This window comes from Mus caroli, unplaced genomic scaffold, assembly GCF_978045245.1.
Source record: "Mus caroli unplaced genomic scaffold, Mus_caroli_1 scaffold_1, whole genome shotgun sequence".
In the NCBI taxonomy this organism is placed as follows: domain Eukaryota; kingdom Metazoa; phylum Chordata; class Mammalia; order Rodentia; family Muridae; genus Mus; species Mus caroli.
The window spans coordinates 136842768-136866517 of record NW_028227256.1 but is presented as its reverse complement, the minus strand read 5'-3'; the positions used below and the strand labels follow the sequence as shown (position 1 = coordinate 136866517).

Sequence of the window (23750 nt, the reverse complement as noted above, 5' to 3'; positions counted from 1 at the left end):
TTCCCCTGTGCCCATATCTTCAAGGCTTTTCCCCACTTTCTCCTCTATAAGTTTCAGTGTCTCTGGTTTTATGTGAAGTTCCTTGATCCACTTAGACTTGACCTTAGTACAAGGAGATAGGAATGGATCGATTCGCATTCTTCTACATGATAACAACCAGTTGTGCCAGCACCATTTGTTGAAAATGCTGTCTTTCTTCCACTGGATGTTTTTAGCTCCCTTGTCGAAGATCAAGTGACCGTAGGTGTGTGGGTTCATTTCTGGGTCTTCAATTCTATTCCATTGGTCTATTTGTCTGTCACTATACCAGTACCCTGCAGTTTTTTATCACAATTGCTCTGTAGTAAAGCTTTAGGTCTGGCATGGTGATTCCACCAGAGGTTCTTTTATCCTTGAGTATGTTTAGTGTTTTGACTATTATGTGCCAATAGGACTTTCTTTCCTGGTACAATTTATCTGGTTTTCTGTATTTTTTTTTTTTTTTTTTTTTTTTTTTTTTTACTCTCACAGTCATGTCCTTCTTTAGGTTAAGAAAAAATTTTTCTATGTTATAGTTCAAAATAATTTCCGTACCTCTGACATGGGTCTATTCTCTTTGCTCTATTCCTATTATTTTTAGATATGGTCTTTTTATAATGTCCCAGATTTTCTCTAAGATTGGTGCCAGGAAATTTTAGACTTATCATTTTCCTTTTCTGATAGATCCATTTCTTCTATTACATCTTAAACATCTGAAATTCTCCCATCCATTTTCCCCCCACACCCCCCACCTCAGGGAGTGTGGCAGAGTTGTAGAGACTGGCCCCAGGGCAGATGGAAACGACCCATCCTCTGCTCTAGTATAGCACTGTCTTTCCCCATCACATCCATCTTTTAGGTTTTGTTAGTGAAACATGCTTCAGGAATGCATGCTTAAATTCCAGTATATTTCATTTACATAATCGCCTCAGTTTGGATTTTCTTTATTCATTTTACTTCTTTTGCTCATTTTTTTCTCCTACTATTTTAAAATTGATTTTACTTCTTTTGTTCATTTTTTCTCCCACTTTTATTTGACTTTTTAGGGTTTCTTCATGTCTTTTATTATGACCTTTATCTTGTTTGTATAGTAATCTTTTTTTTATACTTTTATTTGCTTACATTCCTAGGCTTTCCTTTTCTTTTTTCTTTTTTTGGATATTTTCTTTATTTACATTTCAAATGTTATTCTTTTTCATGGTTTTCCACGGAACCCCCCCCCCATTCCATCCCTGTCTTTTTCTTACTCTTCAGCTATGTTATAATAAGAAGGTTCTGTTGTGGTTGGGTTGCTGTGGTCTAGTGGAGACATATGATCCTGGCTGTTATTGATTGTTGTATGTATGTATGTATGTATGTATGTATTTATTTATTTATTTTATGCTGGCACTTAGGTTGTGGGATTTCAAAGATTATAGGCTTGTGTTCTGATTTCTGTTTTTGCTTTTGTTTTTATCTTGGTTGGCTGTAGTTTCTGTTTTGTTTTGTCTTTGTACCTTTGTTTCTGTTTCTTCTCTGGATTTTAGAATAGTGTGATTGTATGTTGCTTAGTGTGAATTTTTCTATGGAGATTATAAGTGGGACCACTGGGGGGGTTCCATTTATAATGTGTTTCTAGCTTTATGGAGATTACACCTAGGAATGGGAATACACTAAGTGTCTGGGGGAGGGAACAAGGAGGTGTCCCACCAGGGTGTATTTATAGAGTTTCAGAATACGTGCAGAGAACAAAGAGATATTACTCCACTTTAGAGGCACTGATGAAATTAGTGGATTAGAACTGGAGAAACAGAAGAAAAGGTTAAAATCTATAGTTAGTTTACCTATTTCCCAGGTAAGAGTGCATTGTGGGTTAACAGGAAATGCCTGCCCAGTTGTTTGTAGAATAAAAGAATGAGCGGAGGGAAGAAGTTTAGGAGAGGGAAGATCTCTGAGATCTACTAGAAGCACAGTGGTTGCATGATGCTACAAGGGTTCTGCTGCAAAGCTGCTGATGAGATTCTGGAGTTTTATCTGGAAGAACAGAGGGAGAAGTGAAGATCTTAGTCATCTAACCTGTTTCTATGACTGGCATGACTTGTGTCTTAGCAGGGAAGGCCTGAAGGAGTTAGGGGTCCTCAAAAAGGCAACATGTATCAGTAAAGAATTTAAGAGGGTTGAGAAATGTGTTTTGTTTTGTTTTGCTTTTGTTGAAACAGGATCTCACCCTGTAGCACTAGCTATCTCGGAACTCACTATGTAGACAATGTTGCCCTAAAATTACAGAGCTCTCTCAATCTCCCTCTCTATTCCAGATAGTGAAATAAAAGCCATGTTCTGCAACATCTAACTCATCTATAGTTTATAAAGACCTTACAGTTTAATGTTTCTCAACCTTCCTAGCTTTAATATAGTTCCTTATGTTTTGGTGGCCACCAACCATTATTTCATTGCTACTTTTATAACTATAATTTGCTACAATTATGAATTATGAATAATGTAAATATTTTTGGAGATAGAAGTTTACCAACAGAATTGCGACCCAGAAGTTGGAAGGCACTGTTGTAGTTTGTTTCTCCTCACTGTTTGTATTAGTCAAGGTTCTCTAGAGTCACAGAACTTATGGATAGTCTCTATATAAAAGAATTTTATAAAATAAAGTAAAGGAATTTATTTATGACTTATAGTCTGCAGTCCCATTCCCAACAATGGTTCAGTAGTAGCTGTGAATGGAAGTCCAAGGATCTAGCAGTTACTCAGTCCCATAGGGCAAGCAGGAGAAGGAGCTTCCAAGGTCCTTATATGGTCTCCAGCAGAAGGTGTAGCCCAGATTAAAGGTGTGTACCACCACACCTTTAATCCCAGATGACCTTGACCTCAGGAGATCTCCCTGTCTTAATCTTCTGGAATCCATAGCCACTATGCCTCAAGATCTCCATATCAAGATCCAGGTCAGAAACTTCTATCTCCCAGCCTACAGATTAGGGTTACTGGTGAGCCTTCCAATTCTGGATTGTAGTTCATTCCAAATATAGTCAAGTTGACAACCAGGAATAGCCACTACACTGTTCTTAAATACTGTTTTCTGACCATGACTACCACCTCAGCCTGTGTATTTGTCTCTACCATGAGATGCTAACCCAGGATTTTAGCTTTAGAGTGTTTTCAGAAAATATAATAATTGGTATGCCAGGTCAGGTTTTTTCCCAACCCCCAAACTGCAGATGGTCTAACTCCTCTTGATATAAAATAATATCCTCATATTCTCTGACCTAGGTTGTATAAAAATGGGCCTCCTGAAGTTCAGCAATAAAGTATAACTTTCTGTATACAGTATTACTTAATTGGTTATAAGATGAATAAATCATGTAAGTTAAGCACACATCTGTTCACAAAGCCTAAAGCTCTACAAAACCTGTAATATCCTTACAATTACACAATAAGACTGTAGTATAAAAACTGCTACCAATTTTTATTTTTTATAAATAATGAATATAAATGCAATGCAGTTTTTTGTTGTTGTTTTTTTGGTTGGTTGGTTTTTGAGTTGGTGCTGGGAGCAAAAAGCAGCAATGCAGTTATTAAGCGTCTTTTAAAAATAATAATAAAAAGGAAGTAAAGAGGGAGACTTGACTGGATTCACTGGTAATGTGTGCAAGATTATGTGGAGGAAAGCTGCATCAAATATTTTGTAAAGATTCTATTGAAGATCCAGGAATGATAACTTGAGATTGGATTCAGAACAGAGGAGGGAGTGATGGTGAGGGTATTCAGTTAGCTTACCTGATCTTCTACCTTGATCAGCTGTTATATTCATAGTGATTGCATCCTAATGTCAGAGGCTGAAAATAAGATGTGTTGAGAATACAAAAGTTGGATTAGAAGATATTTTTTATATTTTAGGGATGGGTTCAGAGAAGAAAGAGACACAAGAGCATGTTTTCTACTATAGAACCTAAGATGAGACTGTGAAAGTAGATTTGGGGAAGGAGAGAGAGAACTGAAGTTCTGCAATTAGCCACCTGTTTCCCTTCTGCTTTTAACTAACTTAATATCAGCCAGGGCTGACCGAGAACTCATGCAGACTGCCCTGGCTTGAACTCATTGAAGATACTCTTCTTTCAGACACCAAAATGTTGAGATGTCAGACAAGTTACCATCGTATACTTCAAATACCTTTCAAGTAACTCTTCATGGAAATAAAGTCTTCAAATAACAGTATGAGTTGCATACAATTATACTGTACCTTGGATTATTTTTGCGTGGCATAGCAATCTTACCGCCAGTACAAAAACTAACAATTAAAAAATATAGTTTACTTCAGAATAGCTATCTGCACATTTATAAATGACAACTTCTGAACTCTTTCTCCAAGATTTTGGGAAATCTGAGAAGAAACATGAATCCTTCTTTACAAGTTCAATAGAATCAAGCACTGACTCCACTTTATCACAGTGTCCTCCAAGTTAGTCTTAATTTTCAATCAGAACCTCTTGTCCATTCATAATTCTTTGCACCCTGTGTTCAAGTGTAGTAGGTCTTAGATGTTCAGGATTTGTCCTAGATTGTTTAAGTTATTATCATCAAATGTTTCATAGATGTCTTCACTGTAACAAGGCTGTTTTTACATGTCTAGGTATTTAACCCACATGAGCTCTGAGACAGTCAGTCCCATTGCCAGGTTGTCAGAATCTATCAGAAGGTTGTTGTCACCCTCATAAGTGGAGCCTGATGAGATTGTCCCCTTCACACTTTCTCCTCTGCTGGACATTGTCCTCCCTGAACATGCTGTTCTCACAGTGCCCTTGTGATGTTGCTCATTGTCCCTGCCATTACTACAGTGATCTTTCTCCCAACATGTTTCTATTATATCTTTCATGACTTTCCGTCATGGTTTTTGATTCCGAAATGAGACTATTAGTTAATATAACTGTTGAATATTTTCATTTGTTTTGCTGTCTGTTTTACTGTTAGATACTAATATCACATGTGAAGGGTTTTTTCAAACACTTTTGGAATTATTAAATATACATAGGAGTCTCCAAATATTCTCTCAGCTTTAAATCTCTTTTTGATCCCAAGATACTCTGGCAATAATTTCTCCTCCAACTACCACCAGGTTAATTTTTTTTTTTTTGTATTTTCATTTATTTGTATAACATAATAAAATCGAGGGAAAAAAAGATGTTTAAAACCAAACCAAAATCTAAATTTATAAAACATTCATGATTTCACTTGAAATCCTTTAAAGCTTCAAGAATGAAATGAGTGGCTGGAGGTGGACCAGCAAATACGGACATTAGCTGCTCTTTCAGGGGACCTGGTCTTAGTACCCTGCTCTCACATTCCAGTTCAAAAGAATGATTTCCCCCCTAGAATCCTCTGCATCTCCAGTTTGAAGTTTCCACTGACATCTTCTGACATCTCAGGGCATTATGCATGTAGGTGGTGTCCAGACACTATTTCAGGAAAATAATTCTATAGAGATTAAAAATAAATAAAAAATATTCACTATAATGGATTTTCAGCTTTGCTTTTGTTCTTGCTGAAAAAAGACAGCAGTCAGGTTTGCTTGCATCAATATGTTCATAGACATCAATTGATAACATTGTTGGAATGGAAAACAAGGAAGCAACCCCCCATCCCTGCCTAGAATTAGAACAACAAAATGGTTTTTTATTTGCCTATTGTCATTGCAGTTTTTTTTCTATGATTGTCATGACAGATTACCACAAAATTAGTAGTGGAAAGTAGGAAATTTTGCCCTTGCACTGTTGGAGACCCGAGATTCAAACATAATATCACAGGACTGCAGAATACTGTCAGGGCTGGATTCTTTATTTATTCCATCAGGGACCATTCACAGGCCTAGTCCCTGTTGCAAAATGCTACTTGGTTTGGTGACTGAGGACCATTGTCTTCCAACTTCAAGTTTAATAGTGTGTTGTGTTGTATTTTAGCATTTCCCTTCCATCTCCCTACTGCCATCATAGTCTTTCCTACTGTCAATGGAGACAATGAAAAAAAAATTCTATCTCAAAATCATTAATTACAGTTCTGAAGTTACTTTGTCATGCAAAGTATACTTAATGTTAATTGTGGCTTAAAATGTAACATCAGTTATAGACAACATTGAACCTATAAAATAATTAACAGCAAAAGAACCAGGCTTGTTAGTTTTCCATATTCTAAATTGAAAATAATATTTTAATGCATATAGTCTCATTATATTTTTTTCTTTTCTACTTTCTCCCAGATCCTACTCACCTCCAGTATTCCTTGGTTCTCTCTCTCTCTCTCTCTCTCTCTCTCTCTCTTTCTCTCTCTCTCTCTCTCTCTTTCTCTCTCTCTCTCCTTCTCACACACATACACTTTTCCATTGGAAAACAAAAATGCAAATAAACTGGCAATAAATTTTTGAAAAGCAGAATAGGAGATCTTGGGTTTGAAAATCAATAAAAACTAGAGGATTTTGTGCTATGCTCATTTAGAACAGGTGCAAAATTGGTAAAGATATTGATCAACAGTCTGAGTAGACTGCATAAACACTGTGATAAATGATCTAACAATCATTGCTAATGCAGCCACAACCTGCTCTGAAAAGTGTAAGATGCCAAAGGAGGCTCATTTAGGTACTAACCACCTCAAGTGACTGTGTACTTAAAGAATATTATGTTCATTTCAAGAATCTTGTTTAAAAGCGGTAAACATATTCACCTGTGCCCACTGGAAAATGAAGATTATGTAAAAGTCTGAGGACTGAAGTAGTAAAGATATTCCTACCCTGAACCATGCCTCCTTTTGTTACTTTCTTAAACGAAATCGCAGTGAGCTAATTTAACTCATTGATATCCTAGGAAAAGTCTGATTCTCCCTTTCTAATTCGTTGAAGCATTGAGTTGGAATTTTGATGGGGATTGCATTGAATATGTAGATTGCTTTCCACAAGCTAGCCATTTTTACTATACTGATCCTGCCAATCCATGATCATAGGAGATCTTTCCATCTTCTGAGATCTTCTTTGATTTCTTTCTTCAGAGACTTGAAGTTCTTATCATACAGATCTTTCAATTCCTTAGTTAAAGTCACACCAAATTCATCTGGAATAACAAAAACCTAGGGTACCAAACTCTTCTCAATGATAAAAGAACCTTTGTTGGAATCACCATGCCTGAAGTAAAGCTGTACTACAGAGCAATTGTGGTAAAAAAAAAAACAAAACAAAACAAAACAAAATAAAACACATGGTACTGGTACAGAGACAGACAAGTAGACCAATGGAATTGAATTGAAGACCCAGAAATGAACCCACACACTTAGGGTCACTTGAACTTTGACAAGGGAGCTAAAACCATCCAGTGGAAAAAAAGAAAACATTTTCCACAAATGGTGCTGACACAACTGGCAGTTATCATATAGAAGAATGTGAATTGATCCATTCTTACCTCCTTGTACTAAGATCAAGTCTAAGTGGATCAAGGAACTCAACATAAAACCAGAGGCACTGAAACTTATAGAGGAACAGTGAGGAAAAGCCTCGAAGATATGGGCACAGAGGAAAAATTCCTGAACAGAACAGCAATGGCTTGTGCTGTAAGATTGAGAATCGACAAATGGGACCTCATAAAATTGCAAAGCTTCTGTTAGGAAAAATACACTGTCTATAAGACAAAAATGCCACCAATAGATTGGGAAAGGATCTTTATCAATCCTAAATCAGATAGGGGAATAATATCCAATATATACAAAAAACTCAAGAAGGTGGACTCCACAAAATCAAATAACCCTATTTAAAAATGGGGTACAGAGCTAAACAAAGAATTTTCAAATGAGGAATACCTAATAGCTGAGAAGCACCTGAAAAAATGTTCAAGATCCTTAGTCATCAGGGAAATCAAATCAAACCAACCCTGAGATTCCACCTTACACCATTCAGAATGGCTAAGATCAAAAATTCAGGTGACAGCAAATGCTGGCGAGGGTGTGGAGAAAGAGGGATACTCCTCCATTGTTGGTGAGATTGCAAGCAGGTACAACCACTCTGAAAATCAGTCTGGCGGTTCCTCAGAAAATTAGGCATAGTACTACTGGAAGATCCAGCAATACCTCTTTTGGGCATATACCCAGAAGATGTTCCAACTTGTAATAAGGACACAAGTTCCACTATGTTCATAGCAGTCTTATTTATAATAGCCAGAATCTGGAAAAAACCCAGATATTACTCAACAGAGGAATGGATGCAGAAAATATGGTACATTTCCACAATGGCGTACTACTCAGCAATTAAAAATAATAAATTCATGAAATTCTTAGGCAAATGGATGCATCTGGAGGATGTCATCCTGTTTGAGGTAACCCAATCACAAAAGAACACACATGATATGCACTCACTGATACGTGGATATTAGCTCAGAATCTTAGAATACCCAAGATACAATTTGCAAAGCACATGATACTCAAGAATAAGGAAGACCAAAGTTTGGATATTTCACCCCTTCTTAGAATGTGGAACAAAAATACCCATGGAAGGAGTTACAGAGACAAAGTTCAGAGCTGAAATGGAAGGAAAGACCATCCAGACACAACCCCACACGGGGATCCATCCCATATACAACCACCAAACCCAGACACTATTGCATATGCCAGAAACATTTTGCTGACAGGACCGTGGCATAGTTCAAACTTGTGAGTCTATGCCAATGCCTGGCAAATACAGAAATGGATTCTCACAGTCATCTATTGGATAGAACAGAGGGCCCTAGTGAAGGTGCTAGAGAAATTAACCAAGGAGCTGCAGGGGTCTGTATCCCTATAGGAGGAATAATGATATGAACTAACCAGTACCACCCAGAGTTGTGTCTCTAGTTGCACATGTAGCAGAGGATGGCCTAGTTGTCCATCAATGGAAGGAGAGGCCCTTTGTATTGTAAAGATCATATGCCCCAGTAAAGGTGAATGCCAAGGCCAGGAAGTGGAAGTTGGTGGATTGGAGAGCAGGTCAGGGGGAGTGTAGGGAGTGTATAGGGGGCTTTGGGAATAGCATTTGAAATGTAAATGAAGAAAATATCTAATTATATATATATATAATGAAATTTGCCCTCTAAAAAAAGAAAAGAAAAATATAATTCTCAAATTTGTTAAAGAAGATCATTTAGTACAAAAGGAATTACAATTTTTAAACCATGTGACAATGTACAAAAATTTTTTTCAAAAAATTTCTCTCATAAAATAAAAACTAAAATGAATGAGGAAGCTTAAGGAAATTTGTTTTTATACATATTTGTTGAAATTACTTTTAATATATTGCATGAGGTTTCCTGAAGCAGAAACATACTTCCTGAAATAGTGATATTATTCTCATGCTATAGTACAAATTATAAGTAATAATCACAAATAATTACATATATAATAAAAGTAATCATATGTTACATATAAATGTAATATAATGAACAATAGATCATTTCAATTAAAGGTAAGAGAATAGCTCCATATGATTCCATACTCATGCTATATTTTAGTTTCAGTGAAAATTATAAATAAGCAGTTATCCTATTTGATATTAACAAATGTCTCTAATCCTCTTCTCTGTTGGGGTATCAGCCATAACTTGATTTCATATGAAATGACATTCTCACAAACCAATGTTTTCTCTTGTTTTATTTTCTTGTCCCACACCCCCACTGTTCTTTCAATTCATCAAAAGTAATTTACTAATCAAGTGTTTTATGTCTGATATGAGTGTTTTTCTGGTTATGTATTTATTTATTTATTTATTTTTTGACAAACTTCTTAAGCTTTCTTTGAAGAGGAGGACGAGATTCTTGAGTGGTTTACAGGGCAACTTTGTGATTTTCCACAATTCAAATATGGACATCTATATGATGAAGAAAGGTGGAGACACTACTTCCCAGTACCTACAATAAATAAGTACAGATATTACTGTGACAACGGGTTTTCACCACCTTCTGGGCATTCCTGGGACTACCTTTATTGCACAGCACAAGGGTGGGAGCCTGAAGTACCATGCATAAGTAAGCCAATGTCTTTGTATTTAACTATGTTTAACTCTTTTAAAGAGAAAGCATATATATAATGTTATAGTTAAGTTTCTCATGATAAACATAAGACCAACGAAAAAAACGTGTGAGCAAAAAGGCTGTTTCTGTCCTTTGGGAGCAGCTTTTCATGAAATATACACACACAATAGGGACTATGGAAATGCCTTTATCACTTGCATATTTTATCTATACAAATTAAAGATACATGCTACTCATTTAAACATTTGTGGTTAATTTTATTTCTGAATGCCATGAATGCTCATTAAACAGTTGTAATGATAACATTTCAACTTGAACAAATGAAAGCTTATAATTGTTTTTAATTTTTAATTTTTATGTTTCTTAGGGCAATGTGTTTTCCATTAGGTGGAGAATGGACAATCTTCATACTGGGAAAAAATATATATACAGGGTCAGTCTGTAAAAGTCCAGTGTTACAATGGCTATAGTCTTCAAAATGGTCAAGACACAATGACATGTACAGAGAATGGCTGGTCCCCTCCTCCCAAATGCATCCGTATCAGTAAGTAACCAGCCCTTACATCACAAGATTCTCATGACTCTCTGTCCCTTCTGTATTAACTGTGGCAACATGATTCATTGTTTCCAGTGTGGATAAGTGAATACTGAAGTTATTTGATAAGTATATACCACAGTAAACACTCCTAGTAGATCTTAAGCCATAATACAACAAAACATTTAGCAAACTTAATTTTGTAGTACTATGTGCTTTGAAATTTCTTTGTGATTTGACTCACGACAATTATAAAATTGGAGTTTACAATAAAATAAATTAGCTAAACACATCATTCATATATAAACACTTTACAGAACTGCTAATTGATTATGAATTGTCTGTGATGTGTTACTGGGAAGAATATTCTTAAATACTGTGCATAGTCCAGTTTTGATGTTTTTCTCCAATCTTTGTACCAATATGTTTATGTTGTCTCAATTTTGTTCTTTTTGTGTATCCTTGAAAATGTCTGAGGTTTTGTTTGTTTGTTTGTTTGTTTTTTGAGACAGGGTTTCTCTGTGTAGCCCTGGCTGTCCCGGAACTCACTTTGTAGACCAGGCTGGCCTCGAACTCAGAAATCTGCTTGCCTCTGCCTCCTGAGTGCTGGGATTAAAGGCGTGCCCCACCAACCTGGCTAAATGTCTGAGCTTTGTCTCCTTTATTTTTTTTTAAATAAACATCTATAAAATGTAACAACATCATAGTGTCATATACATTCCTTTTAATATCATTTGGGTTTTTAAAATATAATCCTAAGTCAATTTATAGTTAACCATTTTTCAAATTCAGGTTTTTTTCTAATTTACACTTTAGTAATTATAATTATCTAAGAAAAAATTCATCTTTCTTCATGAGTCAGTTCACAACTATTTAGGGTTCAGAAAAATGCATGTGATTCTATGACTAGAACCCCATCTAGAACCAGTCTTTTTTTTGGGGGGGGATAATGAATTTTAATTTTAATTTTAATTATATTTTATCAAATGATACTTTTGTCTTAATATTATAGTACTATGTAGCAAAGAAAACCATAGAAACAATAAACAGAGAGATGAAATAATAATTAAATTTTAAGACACATCTACTTCCCAATTTAATAAACCCAGTGATTTTTAGAAGCAATATGGTGAAGACAAATATAGAGTCATTTAAACTCTTTTAGATTCAGTTTTGACTTCATGAAACATCCTCCATGTTTATTTTCAGACAGAAGCTTAGAGCCCAGTGACAACCCAAGTTGCTCAGGACTGCTGGGCTTAGATGACCACAGCATGTTAGAGCTTGCAGGCTGGAATGTTCATCAGGCTTCAAAGAACATACCAGAGGATCCCGCAATACCTCTCCTGGGCATACATCCAGAAGATGTTCCAACTGGTAAGAAGGACACATGCTCCAATATGTTCATACCAGCCTTATTTATAATAGCCAGAAGCTGGAAAGAACCCAGATGCCCCTCAACAGAGGAATGGATACAGAAAATGTTGTACATTTACACAATAGAACCAGTCTTATGAGGAATTTTTTCCCCTTCTTCTTCAGCCTAAGTTCAATTCTAGTATTCTAGTTATTAAAATTTCCTTTGGTCACTGTTGTGTTTTGTTTCTACTATATGATATCAACTGATAATACATTGTGGGGCTTCATTTGTTTGTTTGCTTGCTTCTTGTTTTCATTCTAATATTTTTAATTTTTTCTTTTATTCTTATTTCTTTGTTTGTTTTTTCTCATGCAATATATTCTGATCACAGCCATACTTCCCTCCACTCCTCCCAGTCCCCTCTATTACAATCTTCTCCATATAAGCTGTTCTTCATTTCCCTTCAGAAAAGAGTAGGCATCATAGGGATATCAGCTGAATACACCATAGCAGAATGCAATAACACTTGGTAGAAATCACCATATCAAAGCTGGAGAAGGCAACCCAGTAGGCAGAAAAGGGTCCCAAGAACAGGCAAAGGAGTCAGAGATTCTCCCACTCCCACTGTTAGGAGTCCCACAAAATACCCAAAATAAGAGACCACAGTGTGTGCATACACTAGCAAGATTTTGCTGAAAGGACCCTGATATAGCTGTCTCTTGTGAGATTATGCCAGGGCCTAGCATACACATAAGTGGATGCTCACAGCCAGCTATTGGATGGATCACAGGGCCCCCAATGGAGGAGCTAGAGAAAGTACCCAAGGAGCTAAAAGGATCTGCAACCCTATAGGTGGAACAACATGAATTAACCAGTACCCCCTGGAGCTCATGTCTCTAGCTGCATATGTATCAAAAGATGGCCTAGTAGGCCATCACTGGAAAGAGAGGCCCATTGGACATGCAAACTTTATATGCCCCAGTACAGGGGAATGCCAGGGTCAAAAAGTGGGAGTGGGTGGGTAAGGGAGTGGGGGTGAGGGTATGGAGGACTTTTGGGATAGCATTGGAAATGTAAATGAGGAAAATACCTAATAAAAATATATAAAAAAATTTAAATGAAAATAAAAAAGAGAGACCACAGTGTATAATCAGACCCACTCAGTCCAGGATTACAGCTTCAATCTTGTAACCTCTATGAGCCCTGCTTAGTTGATTCTGTGGACCATATTCTTCTAGTGTTCTCCAATTTTCTGTCTCCTACAATCCTTTCTTCTCATCTTTTTCTGGGTTGTTCTATCTTTGCCTTTTGTTTGTCTCTGTGTCTCTGCATCTGTTTCCATTCAGGTGCTCTACAAAGTCTCTCTGGAGATGATTAGTCTAGTCACTAATCTATGTGTAAAGCAAAATATTATTAGCAACCATTGATTTTTTTTTTTTTTTTTTTTTTTTTTTTTTTTTTTTTTTTTTGGTCAGTAACGTTTGGTACCACTGTATTTCTCTTAGCCGTAGAGTTTCATATTCCTGGCCATCCAGCCATTGTTGAGGATGGACTCCCTTTATGGTTTGAGCCTCATTTTAGACCAGTCATTGGTTGGTCACTCCCATAAACACTGAGACATCATCGACCTAGCACATTTTGCAGACAGGACAGGTAGTGGTTCAAAAGATTTAGGCCTTGGTTTGTTTCCCAGTCCTACCAGTGGACGGTTTTCCTGGTTGCAGAAGATGGGCTGTTCAGGCTCCATATTTTCCATGAGTAGGAGTCCTCCCTAGCATCACTTCATAGATTCCAAGAAGTTTATACTGAATTAGGTTTCCACATTGTCCCTAAATGCTCAACTATTCTATGTGTCTTTCCCAGTCCTCTCTACTTCCCTCCTTCTCTCCCTTCCTTCTCATATGATTCCTCCTTTTTCAATGTTGCCTTCCCCCAATCCATCCACAAAATCTATTCTATTTCTCCTTCTTGGGGAGATCTGTTTGTATCTACTGAAGCCTTCCTTGTTACTTAGCATTTCTGAGTCTCTGAGTTACAACATGTTATCCTTTACTTTACAGCTAATATCCCCGTATTGTAAGTGAGTTCATACCCTATTTATGTTTCTGGATCCGGGTTGCTTTACTTAGGATGATTTTTTCTCTTTCCATCTATTTGTCTATGAATTTCATGATGTCTTTTTTCTTACAGCTGTGTAATAATTCACTGTGTAAAAATTCTACAATTTCTTCATGAAACATTTGTCCAAGGAAGACTAGATTATTTCTAGTTTCTGACTATTATGAATGAAACCCCATGAACATAATTGAGCAAGTATCCTTGTAGAGCATCTTTTCAGTATAAGCCAAAAATTGGTATATCTAGGTCTTAAGAAAGATTGATTTCCAAATTTCTGAGCAGCATCCATATTGATTAGAATAGTGACTCTTTATAAGTGTGCACTCTCAACAGTAATGAAGGAATGAAGGAGTCTTTCCCTTGTTCTACATCCTCAGCATTATGAGGTGACACTTGTGATTTTCATCCTAGCCATTCAGAAAATTGTAAATTGTTGTCTCAGAGTAGTTTTAATTTCCACATTCCTGATGGCAAAGGATGTGGAGATAAAGGTTTCTAGGCCATTGAAATTCTCCCATTGAGAATTCTCTGTTATATCTGGACACCATTCTTTAATTTTTCTCATTTGTTTTTTTTTTTAATTAGGTATTTTCCTCATTTACATTTCCAATGCTATCCCAAAAGTCCCCCATACCCTCCGACCCCCCACTTCTCTACCCACCCAATCCAACTTTTTGGCCCTGGCGTTCCCCTGTACTGGGGCATATAAAGTTTGCAAGTCCAATGGGCCTCTCTTTCCAGTGATGGCCGACTAGGCCATCTTTTGATACATATGCAGCTAGAGTCAAGAGCTCCGGGGTACTGGTTAGTTCATAATGTTGTTCATTTGTTTTGTTGATGTCTAGGTTTTTTTTAAGTTCTTTTTAAATTACTTATTAATTAATTCACTTTACATTCTGATCAAAGCTCCATCCCTTTTTCTTTTCCCAGTCCCTCTATCACTCCTCCCATCCCCCTATGCCTTCCTTCCTTTCTCCTCAGTTAAAGGGAGACCTCCCATGGATACTGTCTTAGGGTTTCATTTCTGTGAACAGACACTATTACCATGGAAACTTTTATTAAGGGAAACATTTAATTGAGGCTGGCTTACACTTTCAGAAGTTCAGTCTATTATCATCATGGTGGGAAGCATGGCATTGTACAAGCAGGCTTGGTGCTGATGGAGCCAAGAGTTCTATACCTTAATCTGAAAGCAGACAAAAGGAGATTCTTTCTATACTATGCAGACCTTGAGCAAAGCCCATGCCAACAGTGAAACATTTCCTCCAATAAGGACATAGCCCCTAATAATGGTCTAAGTATATTCAAACTACCACATGCCACTTCCTGGCATTCACAGGCTTGTTCAAACACATGAGTCTAAAGGGACATAAACACATGAGGGACATAACTAGCCATATCATAATGCAAATACATTAAGTCCATCTTCAAATTTTTCCAATAGTCTATCACAATTTTGATAATGTTTGTCTAAAGTTCAAAATTTCTTCAATTCAAGCAATCTTTGTTTGTTATTTTTTAAAAGTTTTAGTGGTGATTACATTAATTTACATTTCAAATATTATCTCCCTTCCCTTTCTCCCCTTCTCAAACCCTCTATACTATCACCCCTCCCTGCTTCAATTAGGATACCTTCCCTCCAACTACTGCCTCCCAGCCCTAGCATTCCCCTTCACATAGAACTTTCACAGGACCAGGGGCCTCCCTTCTCATTTATGACAGATAAGGCCATCATTTGCTACATATGTAGCTGGAGTCATGGGTCCCTCCATATGTATTCTTTAGTTGGTGGTTACGTCCCTGGGAGTTTGGGTATGTGTGTGTTGGGGGGTCTGTTTGGTTGATATTGTTGTTCTTTCTCTGAGGTTGCAAACCCATTCAGCTATTCAATCCTGCCATTAACTCCTCCATTGGGGTCCTTGAGCTCAGTCTGATGGTTGGGTGCAAGCATCAGCATCTGTATTGGTAAGGCTCTGGTAGATCCTGTCAAGAAACAGCTATATCCTGCTCCTATCGGCAAACACTTCTTGGCATCAGCAATAGTGTCTGGGTGTGGTGGAGGCATATGGGATGGATCCCCAGATCAGGCAGTCTCTGGATGGCCTTTCCTTCAATCTCTGCTCCACTCTTTGTCCCTGTATTTCCTTTAGACAGGAGCAATTCTTAGTTGAAATTTTTGAGAAGGGCAGGTGGCCTCATCACTCAACCAGGTGCCTAACCTCTGGATATGGTCTCTACAGGTTCTTGATCCCCTTTGTTGGGTATTTCAGTCAATTTCATCCCTGTTGGGTACTGGGAGCCTCTTGCTTTCCTGGCATCTGGGACTTTCTGGTGGCTACCCTCAGTTCCCCATCCTCCATTGCTACACACCTCTGTTCAATTTCATGACCCTCTGAACATCTCTCCCATCTCCTCCCACATACAGATTGGGAAAGGATCTTTACCAATCCTATATCTAACAGAGGGAAAATATGCAATATATACTAAGAACTCATAAAGTTAGACTCTAGAGAACCAAATAATCCTATTAAAAAGCAGGGTACATAGCTAAACAAAGAATTTTCAACTGAGGAATATTGAATGGCTGAGAAGCACCTAAAGAAATATTCATCATTCTTAGTCATCAGGGAAATTCAAATCAAAATGACCCTGAGATTCCACCACACACCATTCAGAAAGGCTAAGATCAAAAGCTCAGGTGACAGCAGATATTGGCAAAAATGTGGAGAAAGAGAAGCACTTCTCCATTGCTGGTAGGATTGCAAGCTGGACAACCACTGTGGAAATCAGTCTGGTGGTTCCTTAGAAAACTGGACATAGTACTACCTGATCACCCAGTTATACCACTCCTGGGCATATACCCAAAAGATGCTCCAACATGTAACAAGGAGACAAGCTCTACTATGTTTATCACAGCCTTCTTTTTTAATAGCCAGAAGCTGGAAAGAATCTAGATGTCCCTTAACAGAGGAATGGATACCAAAAATGTGGGACATTTACACAATGGCGTACTATTCAGCTATTTAAAACAATGAATTTATGAAATTCTTAGGCAAATGGATGGAACTAGAAAATATCATGCTGAGTGAGGTTACCCAGTCACAAAATAACACACATGGTATGTTCTCACTGATAAGTGGATATTAGGCAAACAGCTCAGAACACCCACAATACAACTTACAGACCATATGTAACTCAAGAAAAGGGAAAACCAATGTGTGGATACTCCAGTTTTACTTAAAAGGGAGAAACAAAATGAGTTCAGAATCATGCTATCTCTTAACTCTTATCCCCCATAAAATCAAAATCTAAAAGCAGAGTACATACTTCCAGTAACACAGCATAAACATTACCATTCCAAAATGTCATAGTGAGGAAAAGCCAAAATCTGCATCTCCATGTCTGATGTTGAATCCCTTTCACCTTTGATGATCGCAAAACACTTTTTTCTTTTGAGCTGGGTAAACTCTCTGGTGAGAAAAGCCTAGCTAGTATTTCCCCACAGTATCCCCACAGCTCTGGCATCTCTAATATCTTGGAGTATCCAAGATAATTTCAACTTTAAAACTTCTTTGTTACAGTGTCTGGTATGCACACATGCTCTTCTGATGTCCTCCAAAGTATGTGGTCACTTCTCCACCTCTGTCTTCTGTAGCACCATAGGCTCTGTTTGACTCCACTCTACTTTGGCACTGTTCTTAGCGATCATCCCACAGTACTGGCATTTCTAATTCACTGGAATCTTCTGCTTCAACTAGGCTTCACTTATAACTACTGACAGACTCCCTTCATGGTGCCAAGCCCCAAATTCGATGCATGACTGCTTCAGTTCTGGCCTTTCAGGAGCTGGAACATGTCCCCTTGTTCTATTATTCACTGCCTAGGTTTGGTTGTCCTAGAATTTGTTCTGTAAACTGACCTTGAACTCTGAGATCTGTTTGTTTTTCCTGTCTCCTGGTAAAGGTATATACCACCATGCCTGGATTTAAGCTTTTCATGGCCACTATGCCACAATATCTCAATCAAAATCATGTGTCATCCCATGTCAAGATTCAAATCAAAAGCCTATATCTCCCAGCCCCAACATCTGGAACATAAGTGTGCCCTTCATACCTAGATTGTAGTTTAGTTCAGATTAGAAGTCTAAATGAAATAAATATCCAGGCAATAGTAATGCTTAATATGATACAACTATCCCTTGTTCAAACACATAAACCATATGCTTAGCTGGGTGGAATCTTGCCCCAGTGTCACTACTCCCATAATTCAATTGAATATCTTTGAACAGAGGATATAGCTCTGTTAGTACTTGAATCATACATTTTGTGTTTTTCCCTTCTACGTTTGCTATGCTTGATCAAAATGCTCTTCATCAGAGTGAATCACAGGATAGAGTCTAAGCTTGGTTGATTTGAGACTTCCTTTGTAAATGTAATTAATCTGAATCTCTTCTTTTTAGGCTCAGATAATGGCAAAAGTAGTCATATTCTTCATTAAAATATCACGAGAACAGTTTCTAGGAAGCATACAAAAATTCTCCTCTGAAACATCTAGAGTCAGGCTCCCACAGTTCAACACCCTCAGCACCATGGTCTTTAATGCTTCTACTAATATGGCCCATTAAGCCCCACTTAAAGGATTATATTGTTTTCTAAAATCCCCAAATCTACATTCCTCTAAGCAAAAATGTGGCCAGCCCTATCACAGCAATACTCTACTCCCTGGTACCAACTTCTGTATTAGTTAGAGTTTCATTGATGCAAAGAGACACCATGACCAAGGCAACTTTTATAAAGGACAAATTTTATTGAAAGTGGCTTATAGTTTCAGAGATGCATTCATTATTATCATCTTGGAAAGCGTGGCATCATATAAGAAGCATTGATGCTAATTGAACCAAGAGTTGTGTATCTTGATCCGGAGACAGACAGTAGGAAACCATCTTTCCACATGGGGCAGAAGTTGAGCATAGGAAATCAAAGACCATTTCTAGAGTGAAACATTTCTTCCAACAAGGCCACACCTCCTAAACATCTCCCACAGGCCAAGCATTTTCTAAGTACTACAGATATAAACACACCATGGCATATTAAGTTGTAGTATGATTGGACACATATTCTAAAGAGGTTTGACAAGGCTGCCCAATTAATGTAATGGGATCAAAAGGCAAGCAGCAGAGTCAGAGACAGACCCTTCTCCTGGTGTTAGAGGTCCTGCATATTAGCCCTTATCAGATGTGGAGTTGCTAAAAATAATTTCACATTCTGTAGGCTCCTGTATTTTGTTTGTTTCCTATAGATGGTATCCTTTGTCTGACAGAGCTTTTCAGTTTTATGAGGTCCCATTTATTAACTGTTGATTTTAGTTCCTTCACTAAAGTATTTACACACTAGGAAGTATTTCTTAGTGCCATTATGTTCATGTCTATTCCTTACTTTCTGTTCTATCAGGGTTGGTTTGTTCGGTTTTATGTTAGTGTCTTTGATCCAGTGGTCTTGAGTTTTGTGCAGGATGATAAACAGGATCTATTTGTAGTCTTCTACATGAAGACATACACTTAGACAAGCACCATTTATTTTGTTTTTCTGTTAGTTTTTTTATTTATTATTTTATTTATTTACATTTCAAATGTTGTCTCCCTTCCTGGTCTCCCCTCCACTAAATCTTCCCCACCCCCTCCCTTTTGCCTCTAAGACACTGCTCACCCACCTACCCATCTACCTATTCCTTCCTCACCCCTTTAGCATCAAACTTCTCTGGGGCATCCAACCTCTACAGGACTAAGTGCCTCCCCTCCCATTGATGCCAGATAAGGCAGTGCTCTGCTATATACATACGACTAGAATGAAGAAGCCTATGCATAATTTTTTCATTTGTGGTTTACTTCCAGGGACTTCTGAGGAGTCCAGTTACTTGATACTGCAGTTCTTCCTTTAAAGTTGTAATCCCCTTCAGCTCCTTCAGTCCTTCCCCTAACTCTTCTGTTGGGGACCACATCCTCAGTCCAATAGTGGACTGTGACTATCTGCATCTGTTTTAGTCAGGTGCTAGCATTGCCTCTCAGAGGACAGCCTTACCAGCCTCCAGTCTGCAAGCACATCTTGGTATCAGCAGTAGTGTAGGGATTTGGTGACTGTAGATGACATGGATCCCAACATGGGACAGCCCTTGAATGGCCTTTCTGTCAGTCTCTGCTCCTTTTTTTTTTTTTTCTTTTTGTTTTCCCTACAATTCCTTTAGACGGGAAAAATGCTAAATTTTTTTTTGAAATGGGTGTGTGGCTCCATCCTTCAACTGTGGCCATGTCTATCTATTGGAGGTTGTTCTCTCTCCATTTTGTTGGGTATCTCAGCTAATGTCTTCCCCATTGGATCATGAGAACCTCTCCCTTCCCTGGCATCTGAGACTTTCTAGTTCCTCCACCCTCCTTCCCACTGCTGCATATTTCTATTTATTCTCCTGACCCTCTGGACTTCTCTTCTGGCTCTTCCCATACCTGACCCACACACACATACACCCAGGTTTTTCCCTAATTATTCTCTCTACCTCCCAGGTCCCTCCCTCCCTCTACCTCTCATGATTAGTTTGTTGCCCCTTCTAAGTAGGATCGAAGCATATACATTTGACACTTTGGTCTTACTTCTTTTTAAGATTAATATGGTCTGTGAATTGTGTTGTGGGTGTTCTGAGCTTTTAGACTAATATCCACTTATCAGTGAGTATAAACCACATATGTCTTTTCAGGTATGACCTAGCTCACTCAGGATAATTTCTTTCTTTTCTTCCTTTGTATTTCAATTCATTTATTTATTTCTCATATTTCCTTTTGTAAAATACTCCATATTTTATTCCCCTCCTGGTGCACCCTCTGAATGTTCCACATCCCATACTTCCTCCCAACCCCTTTTCTCCAGGAGGATGTCCCCACCACCACCCCCAAGCCCTATACCACCAGAACTCTAAAATTCTTGGGGCCTCTAGTCTCTTGAGGGTTAGATGCATCTTTTCTGACTGAACTGAGACCCAGCAGTCCATTGTTGTATATGTGTTGGTGGCCTCATATCACCTGGTGTATGCTGCCTGGTTGGTGATCAGGTGTCTGAGAGATCTCGGGGGTCCAGGTTAATTGAGACTGCTGGTCCTCCTACAGGGTAGCCCCCTCCTCAGCATCTTCCAGCTTTTCCCTAATTCAACCACAGGGGTCAGCAGCTTCTGTCCATTGGTTACTTACAAATATCTGCATCTGACACTTTCAGCTGCTTGTTGGGTCTTTAAGAGGACAGTCATGATAGTTCCCTTTCTGTGAGTGCTCCATAGCTTCAGTCCACTTTGGGCCTGTCTCTGGACCTCCTTTTTCTCAGGCTCCTCTCCATTTCCATCCTTATAATTCATTCAGACAAGAAAAATTATGGGTCAGAGATGTTGCTGTGGGATAGCAACCCCATCACTCTCTATGCCCTGTTTTTCTGTTGGAAGTAGGCTCTACAAGTTCCATCTCCCCACTGTAGGGCATTTCATCTAGAGTCCCTCTGTTTGAGTCCTTAGGGTCATTCACCTCCCAGGTCTGTGATACATTCTGGAGAGTTCCCCCAGACTACTACCTCTGGAGGTTGCCTGTTTCCATTCTTTCTGCTGGCCCTCAGGGCTCATACCAAGTACCAGATCAGGTTCCCCTCTTCCCTACCCCATCCTCTTTCCCTCTCAAGTCCCCCTTGTGGTTGCTTTCTTCTCCCTCTCCCAAGTGGGACTGAGGCATCCTAACTTGGGTGAGTCCTTCAGCTTGTTAAATTTATTGAGTTCTATGGACAGTATCTTGATTATTGCATACTCTTTTTGTTGGCTAATATCCACATATTAGTGAGTACATACCATGTATGTCTGAGTTACCTCACTTGGGTTGATAATTTCTAGTTCCTTCCATTTGCTCACAAAACTCAGGAAGTCCTCATTCTTATTAGCTGTGTAGTATTTCAGTGTGTAAAATGAACCACATTTTCTGTATCCATTCTTCTATTTTGGGACATCTGGTTTTTCAGCTTCTGGCTGTCACAAATAAGACTGTTATATGAACATAACATTGGAACACATGCCCCTGTGGCATGGTGGGGCAACTTTTGGGTATATTCCCAAGAGATATACTGCTGGGTCTTCAGGTAGATCAATTACCAATTTTCTGAGAAACATCCAGATTGATTTCCAGAATTGCTGTACCAGTTTGCAATTCCACCTGCAATGGAGGAGTGTTCCTCTCTTTCCAAGTCCTTGCCAACATCTACTGTCACCTGAATTTTTGATCTTAGCCATTCTGATCTTCTTCAGTGTCTTGAGACAAACTGAAGTTATTGTCATACAGATCTTTCACTTGTTCAGTTAGAGTTACCCCAAGATATTTTATATTATTTATGGCTATCTTAAAAGGAGTTGTTTCCCTAATTTCTTTCTCAGCCTGTTTATCCTTTGTATAAAAGAAGACTACTGATTTAATTGAGTTAATTTTATATCTGGCCACTTTGCTGAAGTTGTTTATCAACTGCAGAAGTTTTCTGGTAGAATTTTGGGGGTCGCTTATGTATACTATCAAAACATACCTTTATTTTGTCTTTGTCAATTTGTATCCCCTTGATCTCTTTTTGCTGTCTTATTGTTCTAGCTAGCAGTTCATGTATTATATTGAATAGATATGGGGAGAATGCGCATCCTTGTCCACAATTTTAGTGAGATTGCTTCAAGTATGTCTACATTTACTTTGATATTGGCTGTTAGTTTGCAGTAAATTGCTTTTATTATGTTTAGGTATGGGCATTGAATTCCTGATCTATCTAGTACTTTTATCTTGAAGGGGTGTTGTATTTTGTCAAGTAATTTTTCTGCATCTAAGGAGATGATCATGTGAATTTTCTCTTTGAGTTTGTTTATATAGTGGATTATGTTCATGTTTTTTCATATATTGAAACAACCATGCATTTCTGGGATGAAGCTGTCTTGATCATGGTGAATGAAGTTTTTGAGGTGTTGTTGTATTTGGTCTGCAAGAATTTTGTTGAGTATTTTTGCATCAATATTCATAAGCAAGATTGGACTGAAGTTCCTTTTTTTGGGTTGAGTCCTTATGTGGTTTATGTATTAGAGTAATTATGGCTCCCTAGATGAATTAGGTAGTGTTCCTTCTGTTTCTATTTTACAAAATATTTCGAGAAATATTGGTATCATGTCGTCTTTGAAGTTCTGGTAAAATTCTGCAGTAAATCCATCTGTCCCTGGGCTTTTTTGGGTTGGGAAGTTTTTAATGACTTTTTCTATTTCCTTATGAGATATAGTCCTGTTTAGATAGTTTACCTGCTCTTGATTTCATTTTGGTATGTGATATCTGTCTAGAAAATCATCCATTTCATCTAGATTTTCCAATTTTTTTGAGTATAGAATTTTATAGTAGGATCTGATGATCTTTTGAATTTCCTCAGTTTCTGTTGTTATGTCTCCTGTTTTCTAATTTTGTTAATTTGCATACTGCCTCTGGGACCTTTAGTTAGTTTGGCTAGGGGTTTATCCATCTTGTTGATTCCCTCAAAGTACCAGCTTTTCATTTTGGTGTTGTTCTCTTTGTTTCTATTTGTTTGATTTCAGCCCTGAAACTGACTTTTTCCTTTTGTGTACTCCTCTTGGGTGAGTTTGCTTCTTTTTGTTTTAGACCTCTCAGGTGGAC

At 37.9% G+C, this 23750-nt stretch overlaps 1 protein-coding gene and 1 non-coding gene across 4 annotated transcripts in view; one reads left to right on the top strand and one right to left on the bottom strand.

The window, feature by feature from the left end:
• The window catches only part of LOC147006134 (complement factor H-like), an 85729-nt gene that overhangs the window by 11173 nt on the left and 50806 nt on the right, over positions 1-23750 (top strand). For 2 of the 3 annotated variants that reach the window (XM_085841632.1, XM_085841631.1), the window contains exons 2-3: positions 10402-10578; positions 11779-11946. The exons of the other annotated variant lie outside the window; for it this stretch is intronic. In XM_085841632.1, the coding sequence (XP_085697758.1) occupies positions 10527-10578; positions 11779-11946 (220 nt within the window). In that variant the 5' untranslated portion in view covers positions 10402-10526. The remainder of the gene's footprint in view (positions 1-10401; positions 10579-11778; positions 11947-23750) is intronic. 3 annotated transcript variants of the gene reach the window in all.
• LOC115030282 (small nucleolar RNA SNORA55) lies at positions 777-912 on the bottom strand. The gene has a single exon (XR_003835869.1). It is a non-coding gene; the product is annotated as a small nucleolar RNA SNORA55 (small nucleolar RNA).